General features: G+C 40.9%; 1 protein-coding gene across 1 annotated transcript; it reads right to left on the bottom strand.

Annotated features, from left to right (window-relative positions):
• Window positions 1–9,379: 9,379 nt before the first annotated feature.
• On the bottom strand, window positions 9,380–12,712 carry LOC105036000 (cation/H(+) antiporter 15-like). Its single transcript, XM_010911725.3, has 5 exons — window positions 12,578–12,712; window positions 12,038–12,373; window positions 10,912–11,937; window positions 10,257–10,829; window positions 9,380–10,140 (listed from the first exon to the last, which is right to left on the bottom strand). The coding sequence occupies exons 1-5, from the start codon at window positions 12,710–12,712 to the stop codon at window positions 9,631–9,633; spliced, it is 2,580 nt and encodes an 859-aa protein (XP_010910027.2). The 3' UTR covers window positions 9,380–9,630.
• Window positions 12,713–13,999: the final 1,287 nt, after the last annotated feature.

Genomic DNA, 13,999 nt, shown 5'->3' with positions numbered 1-13,999 from the left:
TGCAGCAATCTATCGAGAAACTGCTGCTCCAGCTTCAGAAGCTCTTTTGAAGAACTTTCAGATCAGATCCAGATCTGATTTTTGGAGCAAAAATTTGTGAGGAGAAGACAATCCAGATCCTACTCGAGTAGATACCGGTAGAGGCCAGATAACTGCGTGGCTATTTTAGAACCTCGGGCATTGCTGCGATCATCTATAGGGTAATCTAGTTTTCTAGAGATTTTTCTCTATTCCTCATGATTTTAGATTTTATTTTAGATTTAATATCAGATAATAGGAATTAGATCTAATAAATCTTAGATCTAAAATAATTGTAGAATATTTTTTTGTAATATTCCATCCCAGATCTCATTAGATCTAGAAGATCCTACAAGAAAAAAACCGATTTTCCCTTCAACCTCGATTCACGATCTCTCGTACTAGGTGATAGCGATGCAGAACATATTTAGTGCGATGGTGTAACTTAGGTTCTTTCGCTTAAGCTATGGCGCTGAAGCTATCACAATACGGTAGGACAGGATCATCAATGAAAGGTACAACTTCCAGCTCAATAATAAACTTTCACAATCACACCACTTTTTTTACAACATCCGATGCAGCAATATATTCCGCTTCGCATACAGAATCGGCCACAGTATATTACTTAAAACTTTTTCAGCAAACAGCTCCTCCATTCAAGGTAAATACGTAGCCCGACATACTTTTACTATCATCACAATCTTACTGAAAACTGAAATCAGTATATCCCATAAGTTTCAGATCAGAGTCTCCATAGATAAACCATTGATCTTTAGTATTTCTCAAATACTTAAGAATTGCTTTTGCAATCTTCCAATGCTTCTCATCTAAATCTGACTGGTACCTACTTACTACCCCTAGTGAATAGGCCACATCCGATCTTGTACATGTCATAGCGTACATGATAAATCCCACTGCTGAAGCATATGGTATTCTACTCATGCACTCTTTCTCCTTAGGAGTTGTCAGACAATCCTTCTTGGAAAGAGTAATTCCATGGTCTATCGGAAGAAAGCCTTTCTTAAAATTATCCATGTTGAACCACTTCAACAAGATGTCAATGTACGTGGATTGGGACAATCCAAGTAACCTTCTAGATATATCCCTATCGATCTTCGTCTTTAGGATGTAAGATGCTTCTCTCAAGTTCTTCATGAAGAACTGTGATGATAACTATAGCTTCACACTCTGTAAAGTCGTGATGTCATTTTTTAGTAACAGTATGTCATCCACATACAGCTCAAAAAAAATGAACACAGAATCTGAAGCCCATTTGTAGACGCAAAGCTCTTCTCCATTCCTAATGAAGTCATATATTTTGATTACTTTATCAAAATGCATATTCCAACTCCTCGATACCTACTTAAGTCTATAAATTGACCTTTTCAGCTTGTACACTTTCGACTCGTCTGTGGATGTGAACCCTTCAGGTTGCATCATATACACCTCTTCTTCCAGCTCTCCATTAAGAAAAATGATTTTAACATCCATCTATCAAATCTCATAATCTAAGTGTGCAGCGACAACAAGCATAATCCGGATAGACTTGAGCATTGCCACAGAAGAGAACGTCTCGTCATAGTCAATACCATAATACTGACGGTAATCCTTAGCAACTAGACGGGCTTTATAGATCTCTATCTTCCCGTCCGCTCCTCTTTTTCTCTTGAAAATTTATTTACACCCTATGAATTTTATCCCTTTGGATGAATCAACTAGTATCCAGACACTATTGATCTCCATGGACTCCGTCTCGGACTTCATGGCCTCAAGCTATTTTTGGGAGTCGGACCATTGCATGGCCTCCATATAGGTGATCGGATCCTCATTATTCTTATCAAGTTCAATAGGATCACTATTCCAGACCAAAAAACTGTAGTATCTGTCCGACGATGCAGTACTCTATCGGATCTCCTTAAAGGTGCCTCTACTGGCTCCGGATTTGATTCACTAACCAAACTCAATTTTATATGTGTCGGTCCTTCCACCTCATGGATTTCATCAAGTTCAATTTTACAAGCATTAGCTCCTTCACCAAGAAACTCCTTTTCTAAAAAGACTGTCCGGCTGCTGACAAACATCTTTTATTCTGCAGTAAGATAGAAGTAATATCCTTTAGTTTTCTTTAGGTACCCTATGAACAAGCATCTATCGGACTTCGATCCAAGCTTATCTATCTTTAAACACTTGATATAAGCTGGACACCCCTAGACCCTAAGATGTGAAAGCACCGACTTATGTCCAGTCATATCTCATATGGAGTTTTATCGACAGACTTGCTGAGCATCTTATTCAAAATATAGCAGGCAGTCTCTAGAGCATATCTCCAAAAGAATATTGACAGACTGAAAAAAATTTATCATGGATCAGACTATGTCTAACAAGGTTCGATTTCTCCTCTCGGACACACCATTATATTATGATATTCCAGGAGAGGTCCATTGTGAGAGAATCCTATTCTCTTCTAGATACATCAAAAATTTACTGATGAGGTATTCACCTCCTCGGTCTGACCGAAGGATCTTAATATTCTTTTCAATTTATTTCTCTATTTTAGCACAGAATCGTTTGAACATTTCAAACGATTCTAACTTATGCTTCATAAGATAGACATATTCATACCTCGATAGGTCATCTGTAAATATAATGAAGTAGTAGTATCCTCCTCTGGCACTTATGTTCATAGGTCCACATACATCAGTATGTATTAGACCTAGGACATCACTGGCTCTTTCACCTTTTTCTTTAAAAGGTGACTTAGTCATCTTACCAAGTAGACAAGATTCACAGGTAGGCAATAATTCACAATCATCTATCCCAAGGATACATTCCTTGATCAACCTGTCAATTCTATTCTTGTTTACATGATCAAGCCTATAATGCCAAAGGTAGGATTCGCTAATATTATCTATTTTAGGGTATTTACTAGGTATGTACATTACACTAACAGACCATGATATTATGTATATGTCATATTTTAATTGTCCATGCATAATTGTAGTATCATTCGTAATGATATCATAAAATTCATCTTTTATTATAAACTTGTAACCAAGTTTGGCCAAAAGGCCTATGAGATGACATTCATCATAAAGGAGGGACAATAATGACAATCATCTAACATGACACTACTGGACTCGAAGAGAAGCTGCAAAGTTTTCAAGATCAGAATTAGAACAAGACTTCCATCTCCAACATTAAAGAACCGCTCATCCTCTCGAAATTTTTTACTTATCTGCAGTCTCTGCAATGAATTGCATATATTAATAAGACTTATGGTATCCAATATGCAGGTAGTAGTATCACAAATAGAAAAATTACAAGGTGTTATCATATAAATACCTTGTGAAGCAATCACTTGACTCTTTCTCTTATTCTTAGGCCTGTTTGGGTCAAGGATGGCTATATAAATAGCATAATTTCTTTTTCAATGACCCAGCTTCTTACAGAAGAAGCACTCTGCCCGTCTCTTATCAACTTTTAACGGTTTGCTCTGCTTGAGATCAGCGACATGAGATTTTTGCACCTTTTTCTTCTTTCCTCTCCTAGAGGATCGACGCCCTGTAGATAAACCTCTCACTAAATTCACTGACTTCTTTTGAAGTTGGTGATCCTTCTCAAAAGTTTGTAGTAACCCTAGCAAACCATGGTAGTTTACTGCAGGCTTTGTTATTCTATAATGATTGACAAAGGGTAGGTAGGATTTTAGTAGCGAATTAAGGATAGCATCCTTGCCTAACTGTTCATACAATGGAATGCCAAGTTTGCTAAGACGTTCAATCTGCTCAATCATATATAATACATGATCGGTGACTGAAGCTCCCTTTCGCATACGGGCATTGAATACTGCGTAGGAGGTTTTATGTCTCTCCGCATCCTCAGGAGGTCCAAAGGACTCATTCAATATTTGAATTATCTCCTTAGGCTGTGCATCCTCGAACTTATGACTAAGTTCATCATTCATATCTACCCTCATCACGCAACGCACAGTCATGCGATCATTGAGCCACTTCATGTAAGTGTCTCTCGCAGCACCAGGAGCATTGACTGTAGGTTCTTCAAGTGCTTGATCCATAAAGACATATAAAATCTTCTCGTGCTCTAACACGATCTTCAACTTTTGATACCAACTATCGAAGTTGGATCCGTGAGCTTGTCGCTGTCCAACAGCGAATGGAGGGATAGTGTGTTGGCCATAACTAAAAGGATAAAATATTAGCCTATTGGTATATGAATTATTTTTTTTTTAATTATGAAGACATAGACTTTAGTCTAAAGATTCTCTCACTATTTTTTATGAATTGGTAGCCTCTACCTCCAACTCGAGGAATTACATTAATTTCTTAGCGAATATTAGAATCCATACAGACTGCATTCGAGCTCGAGTATGGCTTGGCCAACCTAGTGCATCCATGGGTAGGTTCGTAACCAATTATTTCTTCAAATAACTTCTAGTATTGGGTTTTGTCCCAGACATCCCTTCAGCAGACATGTGGCACCTCCACTGAAAATCTTGGTTAGATCCAACCATTAACGTGACACATCAAGTATATCCAACAAACGGATATCTAGGCTCGAGTATGGCTCGATCAATCTGAGCATTGATCTGAAGGTACATCATGATGGTCATATAATAAATGATAAGTCTAATACGTAATAGACACCAAGCGTGTGGCACCTCCAATGCCTATTTGAAATATTAGACTCATTATCACATACCTTAATGGGAGGCAATGACCAAGTTATCTCATAACTTTATCACTTTATGGATCTAATAATTTAGAGGATTTGATTTCATTGACCTGAGAATAAGAGAAGAAGTCGACCTGCAAGCTGCAAATCCTTTCTCTAACTTCACCAAGTCATGTAAAAGATTAAACACAAGCTGGTCTAAAGATACCTAAATCAGTTATACTGATTCACCTTAATGGCATGGGTCTGCATGAATCGACTAGTGATCTAATCAAAACATAATCTACCATATTAGACAAATAAGTGAGATCAACGGGAGGGATCTGTCCTTAACTCACCATAGACGCATATAGGTGAATAGCTTCCAATTAAAAATCACTTGATCGAATCTGTTAAACTTATCTTAGATACCAACTGGTTAATTAGTTTCGATTTGGTACACCAGAAGATTCAGACTCAACCACGGAGCCATGATCATGATCCATTTATTAGGGTCAAACACATGGACTTGATCAAACTTCAACTATTGAGATTGATTTAGAGAAATACTGATCTAATCTAATTCAACACTTGATTAGATTTAATTAATTTCTCTACTTGGTCTATATGTGTTTCTAACCCTAGGTCTAACCCATTAAAAGGATCTGATTCATGCTAACCCTTTGCTCATCATATTATGTGGTGTCTTAACGATCTTCAATTCTCAATTCTAGATCATACAAACTTGATTTAAAATTAAGTGTGTGAAATGTGTGTTTTGGTTTGTAGAACTATTCTACAAGAGTTTCAAGTGAAGCATACCATATATTTTAACACATAAAAATAAATTTTCATAATATGTTTAATAATTAAACATACATAGGTATGATCTAAACTTCATTCATATATCTCATGTATCATGACAACTTTTAGATCAATTATAATTACATCATATGTAACATATAATTCAGATCTAAAATAATTTTATATCTGAATTTTATCCTACTATAATGAATCATAAATTATTTTAGATCTAATCTAAATTTATTTATGATCAAAATAATACAAAAAAGTCTATTCATTTTTCTTCTTCATGAAACTGGATTACAATGACACCCCTATACGTCATAAGAGAACCCATCGAATAGGCAAAAAAGAGATTAATCTCTTCAATCTTTTATGACCGAACGGTCTGGTGATCTCATCAATTCAAGTACCAGGCTATTAAGATCTAAAATTCAATTTCATATATAATTACATCAACATATAATTATTAATAAAATTATTTTATGCCTAGAACATATCCTTGATCTCATCAATTATGTTCTTTATCTAATCCAATTAGATTTGATGTATCATATACATCATATCAAATCTAAAACTTATCTTATACTGATTATAAAATATTAATTTTAAATTTAATATCAAATAGAAAAATAATTAGATGCAAATTATGAATGCATAAGAATTAATTTTTAGTAAAATATGTTTTTACGCAGTGCTGAATTATGATAGGATTCAGATCTAAATATCCATCAAAACAGAATTAATTTAAATCTGAGATAATCTTTCCTTCATAAGAAAAATAATAAAATTAAAATTCTGTTAAAATAAATTTAAAATAGACTTTTCATTCACATTATTTTTCATCAAAAATTCAGTAATAGCAGAATTCTGTTATAACAGATTTATAACAACCTCAATCAATCATTGATTAGGCACCTCTAATCCAATCAAAATCAGATTAAAAATTTTATATAAATAGATTTAAATAAGATTTAAATAATCATAAAAAATTTTATTTTGTATGCATATATTTCAGACCTGCTCTGATATTAGTTGAAGGAAAGGAAATAATTTCTCTCCAGAATGTCCAGATTACATCTAAAATTTTTTTCTAATATTCTACTTGTTTGAGGATCAAATTTTTACCTGAATCGTAGTTGAACTAGGGATCAAATCCCAAATTATCTGATATAAACCTTCACGGAGGCCTGAATATACAGACCCTCTACTTCACATATACGTCAGACATTGCAGGAAAGCAGGATGAACTCCAATTCAATTGACTTCGCATACACAATCAATCGAGGAATGAGATATAATGATATGACACCTCACACCAGTAGGTAGGATATCCAAAAAGGATCCACGCCTAAGGAGAGGAGGCGGCAACAAAAGGAGAGATGTAGAAGATGAAGGACCTCTCTCTTCACACGTCTATCTCTCTCTCTTTTTCTCTTCTCTCAATTTGATTTGTTTGCTATTCTATTCTCTTCTTTCATCCATAGGTAGAGACCCTCTCTATTTATAGATGATTCTCATGACCCAATGAGAGGAGGACTCTTTATTCAAATCTGATTTGAATTGGTCCAATACTCATGAAAGAAGGACTCTTACATGAGATATAATTGCCATCACTTATGACATCCACTTTGCATCCACTCCCACACCCACTTGGGACACCCCAAATAAGTATCAAACTAATTTTTGATCATGCTTCATGAGTGGGTATTCCCAATGCAAGTAGGAATACTCATATTTCATCCAAAACAGGTCCGATTCAAGTCTGATTCGAAGTCGGTTCAAAATAATTTCGAAAAGCTGTCAATCCTCAACTTTTTAAAACTTTTGTACCAAGTCTAACTTAGATTTTGGATCTATTTAAATCTAATTAATTCAAATCTAATCTGAAATTAGTTAGTACTTAAATCCAATCTTTCATATATTCCATGAATCATAAATAGAAATTATTCATCTCCGGGATTGAACCTGAGCCTCATGTATAGTACTAGCTAGACATAGTCAACTCTTCAATCCTGTTTGACCCATAACTCAATTCTCAATCAAGTTAGCTTATATGTTCAATCAAGTCAAGTACTTTCAGATTGGACATATAAACATAGGTCAATTCCTTCCTACTTTGTCTGACTTATGTGCGTGACTTCATAGATTCAAACACTAAGCCAGTAGTACAGGAACCAATTCCTGCACTAATTGAGATACCATCTAGCAATGATTTTTGATGTCCAGATAGGTCAAATTATCGCAAATGAATATTCCAGAATCCATACTCATGGTTACCGTATAATTCATCCTTTTGACCCTGGATGCTCTAGGATGGTCTTGGGTTAACTGTCAACCGAGATTGCTTCATCCATATTATATTTCAACCTTTCAAATCCATCTCATGGATTACCCTAACCAAGGCTTTACTAAATTAAAATACAGCGATACATCAACTCCAATAATCTGGAGCGATCAATTCCATTTTGATCCACACACAGACTTCGTAAGTACTTAATTGTACCTAGTAGTTTTTCGTCGCTGTATTAAAAATTCAGGTAGTTCGACATCAAAGCACAGTGAGTTGCTTGCAAGTCACTATAGTGATCTCAGGTCTGAAAAGATATTTATACCGATATGTTTCACGAGCAACTCTTGACAGCAGAATGCTCAGTAGGTGAGTCACTTGTTCAGTGATAATGTACCCTTACATCTCACCTGTATGTTATACTAGTGTTATCACACTCCTTGGTTAAGAGGACAACCAACCCATATGGCACACAACGACCTTCACTCGATAAACGTCATTGTCCCGTAATGACGTATCATTTGATCGCGAACTTGTTTAAGAACTATACGATAAATCTTCTCTTTATCGTACACTAGCATAGTTCTAGAGACTTCATCATAATACAAGAGTTCAAGAAAGATATCACTTTATCATGAAAAATATCAGAATAACTATCATTCAATAATCAATAATTCATATACAAAGATAAACTCAATTATCACACGATTGATTTTAGGATACAATTTCCAATGCCTTTTAGTGGATTGAATTCTCAAGTTGGAACTTGAGGAGTGGATGTAGGTGCAAGGTTAGCACCGAACCACTATAAATCTCTTGTGTTTATAGTGCTTGCATATTTTCTTTGTGCTCTATACTTATTTATTAGTTAATTGTAGTTGATTCTTCTTTCTTTGATAATCAATTCATCTCACTCTACAAGTATAGCACATTGCTTGTGAGCACTAATCACAAATATTTTAAAAGGCCCAATTTACCCCCCCCTCTTGGGCTCCATATCTGAGCAACAGGAATAGACATCTTTGGTCCTTTCCCATGAGCATCAGGCCAGCAGAAGTTTCTGCTAGTTGTCATCGATTATTTCATCAAGGGGATTGAAACTAAATCATGGGCCCATATTATTGAAGCCAACGTGAGGGATTTCGTCTGGAAGTCCATTATTTGCCTTTTCGGTCTTCTTCGGATTTTAATTACAGACGATGGCCGAATTTTGTTGAGAGCTAGCCATCACCCTTCATCTCACCTCAGTCAGCCATCCACAAGCTAACGGAGGTGACTAACCAAACTTTTTTATAGAGTTTCAAGAAAAGATGAGATTAGGCCAAAAGATCTTTGATCGACAAGCTTCATCGTATACTTTAGATCTATCGAACCATCCAAATAGATTTCTATCAAAGCCAACTCCAATCAAATACTTATTTTGCAAGTCAAACCATCATCATCTAGCGCCAATCAAATCAAAATGGAATTTGAATCGTAGAAAGAGGAAGGATTGGATTTTGAGAAATTTAAGCATTTCCATTTTTCCTGAGATTGGCATAGGAACAAAACTTCTCCCAACCAAATGATTTGAATGAAAGCCACTTATCTCTATTTTCAATCCGCAGCTCAACTCCTCTCAATCAAACACATCGTCAATGATTCAAACAAATCAATGACAACATACGAACATTGTGAAATTTAGAGGCGCACTGCATTTTGTCGGTGCGAAGGTATTTCAATGTTTTTCTTTTATTTGTGATTCCAACAACTTTGTCGCCGTACATTCTTTTTCTCTTTTTCAAACGTTATCCTGAACTTTGGTTGAATGCACGTAAGACGCCTAGAGTTCTTGCTAGCTGCGCCTTCTACTTTCGTTTTGAACCATATTCGTGCCTTTGCACGACAAGGACGGAGGCAAAGCTATGGAAATCCGAGGATGCGAGCATATCTCCCACTACCCCCAGCTCAGGGAATTCGCTCCATTCCGCCAGCCCTTGTTCCAGGAGCGAGGACGAGCTCTGCTGCCGCCCCACGATGACGAGGTCGAATTGGCTATCAATGGACCTGATGGCCGAGATGGTCTGCTCCATGTCCCTGGCCACCACCTCCTGGAGCCTCAGGTGCTCGTTGTTCATGTTCTCGGACTTGAGCTTCTCGATGGCTTCGTTGTCCTTATGGTCGTTCGCCAGCACGAAGCGGATGACGCTGAGTTGGACGCCCCTGTGATAGAGCAAGCGGGAGGCATACGCGAGCGCCTCCCGGTCGTCGGGGCCGCCCCAGAAGAGCACCCCCATGTGCTGATGGAAATGGCCGGGGGTCGGCAGCACCGAGCCGCCCGCGTTCTTGCTGATGAGAATTCCCACGGAGCAAGGAGCCTGTTGGCATTTGTAGAAACAATAAGTAAGAATTATCAAATTTGAATAAATGGGGACGCATCATGCATGCAACACAGTGCAGTCGTGCGGCTATCTATCTATTTTATACGTGTCACCTGGGACAAGACGCTGGGGACGATGGATCGGATGGCCCGGTCGGCATCCGCGGCGGAGTCCTTGTTGATGATAAAGGGCAGGACGATAATGGCGGCGCTCTTCTGCAAGGCGAGGGAGCAGATGTCCTGGTGCATGGTCTTATAGGGGGCGATGGCGGTGAAGGGATGCACGGCTACTTGCCCCTTCTTGAACTGCTCGTAGTGAACCAAGGCGTTGAGGAGGTGGCCCAACTTGCTGGGGTCGACGTACTCGTTGTTGTTCTTGTGGGCAATGAGGTTGGTGTTGGCGCTGCCCAGCTGCTCCACCAGGTGCAGTGCGTACACGCACACCGGGTTGGCCCCCTCCACACTCGACGCCTCCAGAAGACTGATGATGGCCGGCACCGCCTCCTCGTCGTGCATGCACGCCACGATGCGCAGCTCCGCGTGGAGCTTCAGCTGCTCGATGCTGCACCGCCCCACCACGTAGTCCACGCTCAGGGGATCGTAGTAACGTTTCACCAGTGGGACGGCGATCCCCGTCATCAACACAATGAATAATATCAGAACCGTGTAGCTACCGATTTCAATGATCTGGAGATGGATTGCGTAGGTGAGTAACCGAGCCAAACACGTCATCCAAATATACATGCATAAAAAAAATTAAATACTTCACCTTGAAAGACCTGAAGTTGAGTAAAATAGCCATCTCTATCATTCCTCTGAAGTTCATGATGAGGCCCAGCAGCAAGGCGTTGTGTCGTGATATGTCGAAGTACATGGCGGGCACCAGCGTCGACACAAGCTTGAAGACGAACCCGACGATAGTGACAACGAACATCCACATGGTCGAGCTCGCAACGCTGTTGCCGTCCTTGTCCTTGAGTCTCGAGTAGTCCGTGATCAGACCTCCCGACAGGAAGAGCAGGGGCATCAACATCTCCGTCACGATCATCTCCAGCTTCTCCACCAGCTGAGCCCCGAGGGGGGGGCCGTCCGGCACAGCGAGACCCAGAATGATGGGGCCGAAGATGAACGTGGCCCCGATGATGTCGCTGACCAAGCCCGACACCAAGACTGTCGCCATTATGACCATGATGGCCCCGCCTCCGACCCGCCCGCCCCGCGGGGTCCGCCGGACGATCCACCGCATGCAGGGCCGGAACACGAACACGGCGAACAGCACGAGGCCGCAACACGACGCCAGCGAATGGACCGCAGTAATCGACTGCCTGCCGGACAGCTTGATGGCGGTATAGAGGACCAAGAAAAGCCAACCCACAGCGCTATTGACGGAGGACGACGACATGGCGAGGCGGCCGAGTTCGGTGTTGAGGAGGCCAAGCTCGTCCAGGAGGTCGGCAAGGACGGGGTAGGTGGTGGTGCTAAGGCAGATGGCGATGAAGGTGAGGAAGTTTTCGGTGGCGAACCTGTCGTCGATCCAGTGGTTTGCACTCAGCAGGTTGGAAAGGCCGACCTGGACGCCGAAGGGCACGAGAATGCTGACAAGGCCGATGGAGAGGGCCTTCTTCCCAGGCCGCAGGATGATGGACGGGTCCAGCTTCACGTTCATGACAAAGAGCTTGAACATGAGCCCGAAGGAAGCCAGGGTGCGGAGCTGGGCGAACGACTTGTAGGGGAACAGCCGGGCCCTGAACGGCAAATTCTGGGTAAGAAAACAAGGCCCTAGGAGTATGCCGCCCTGCAACCACGCACGTACTCCATTCATCATTCATCATTCATCATCATCATCACAAAAGACTGAAGACAAGAGAGGAGAATGGAAAAAAGCGACGACATACGATGATGTCGCACACTACGCGGGGCTGCTTGAGGGGCCGGAGGAGGGCGTAGACAAGGCGGGAGGTGAAGGCGATGAGCAGGAGCTGGAGGAGGAGGACGGGAAAGGGATAGTTGAGGGACGGGTCGTCGAGGAACAAGCCGTCCGAGGCGATTTTGATAGTGTACCTCGTGTCGCAGATTTCCCCACCGTATGTCCGGTTCACGGTGTTGTAGGTGCCTTGGTAAATAACCTTGTCAATTTCATTGTCATCTTCCATCTTCTCCAAGACGGGGCTGACCGGCCTCGAACTCGGCGAAGAGGGAAAGGCGGAGGCCGCCTTCGAAGAGGAGGATGCCTTTAAAGGGGAGGGGGAAAAAGAAAAGTATATATATATACACGTACATCACAGGGCTATGGCCAGGGACCGACCGTTCTGATAGGTTAGGGTGGGCAGAAATGGGCGGCTGGGAGCGACGGAACAGAGAGCAAAAGGTTAGAAGAGTTGGCGGACCAACAACCAGCGGTCGCACATTCTCAACTACTTGGCCGCGTTGCAAACGGTGGAGGCACGCCGGCCAGCCATGCATTTGGTGGCAACCCAGTCCTTTTCAGCTGGTTGCAAGATCCATGGTTCCACCGTGCAAAACAGAATTAATTGCTCTACAGCAGCATTCCCTCTTTCAATTTTTACCATGTCTCCTGATGGATGCATCGGAAACCTTTGGCTGAAATTAATCTGACTAAATATACAGTGCATACAACTCATTCATCGGAATTGATGTGACAATCGATTACTAAGTCGATGAGCATTGATAAACAAAAAAGCCCATCAAACTTCTATTGTTCAGTTAAACCTTTCTGTACCCTAAAGGGTTAGGAGTGCTTGGACAAAAGTAAATTTCCCAAAATATATTCCTATACATTGACCTAAGTTAAATTAAAGACCATGCTGGGGAGGGTCAGATGCAAGTAACTTTACCCATGTGCTCAAAGGGCTATTTCCATGACATCAAGTCACATAGATCAACCTTATCATTTTGAAAGCCCACCTTCTATACTTGTTTTAATCATAGTTATTGCCACCAAATCTAATCTAAGGCTGATGAACACTAGGTGGTTGTTAGCTGACCTGCTTCAAGAGGAATAGCTTTGATCTACATGCAAGAAAAAGTGAAAAGATCAAATATCGGTGCTGGAGTTGATCAGATCAGAGATCGCCTAATTTAGACAGGACCTTGGAGAACAAAAGAATAGAAGAAGATTAGCTGAAGGAGGAATAGTGTGCATAAGATGAGTGATACATGCTTGGAACCTCTGGCCCTGCTTTTATAAACAAAGAGTCATAATCCTGCTAGGATTGGAATTTTGGAGTCCCAGGTCAAGAGGAGAGCTCTCTCTGGTATACTGTTGGGTATAAAATAACCCCAGCCGAAGTTCGTAAGAGGCCGACCCTCCCAGGGCTCTTCCGGCTTCCGACCTTATGCGACATCTTTCTGAACGTCCCCAGCCGTCCGAGTTTCCACAATACCATCCGGACTTCACCAATAATGAGCTCCTCCATTCATCTATCAGACTGCTCCAAATGCTCTCCGAACTTCACTATCAGCCGATTTTCTACAGTGATCGACTACTCTCCGAATCTCTTCCAGACTTCTTCTAGCCACGATCGACTTTACTCCGAACTTCTTCCGGACTTCATCAATGACCGAACTTCTCCAGCAGCAGGACTTCTACAGTAACCAAACTCCATCCAAGTTTCTACGGTGGTCGATTGCCTTCCGAATTTCATCCGAGCTCCTACAAGAGCCGGACTCCGTCTGAACTTTTATAACGGATGGATCCCAGACGAACTTCTACAACAGATGGGCTCCACCAGCCGGATCTCTACTCCGAACTTCTATTGCAAGCAGACTTCATCCGAGCTTCTATAATAAGAAGTCTCCATCCGAGCTTCCACGGCAACCGATCTTCGTCCGAGCTT

This window comes from Elaeis guineensis, chromosome 6 (genome assembly GCF_000442705.2).
Source record: "Elaeis guineensis isolate ETL-2024a chromosome 6, EG11, whole genome shotgun sequence".
Classification (NCBI taxonomy): Eukaryota; Viridiplantae; Streptophyta; class Magnoliopsida; order Arecales; family Arecaceae; genus Elaeis; species Elaeis guineensis.
The sequence above is the reverse complement of the archived record's forward strand: the minus strand, read 5'-3'. Positions and strand labels throughout refer to the sequence as shown.

What these genes read in the sequence shown, in the direction of transcription:
- LOC105036000 (XM_010911725.3), bottom strand. Translation starts at nt 12,712, where the DNA reads ATGGTAAAAATTGAAAGAGGGAATGCTGCTGTAGAGCAATTAATTCTG. An exon ending in CTGGCCGGCGTGCCTCCACC is followed by an intron (nt 12,374 to 12,577) that starts GTTTGCAACGCG and finishes TCCCCTTTAAAG; the next exon opens with GCATCCTCCTCTTCGAAGGC. An exon ending in TCAACTTCAGGTCTTTCAAG is followed by an intron (nt 10,830 to 10,911) that starts GTGAAGTATTTA and finishes ATCCATCTCCAG; the next exon opens with ATCATTGAAATCGGTAGCTA.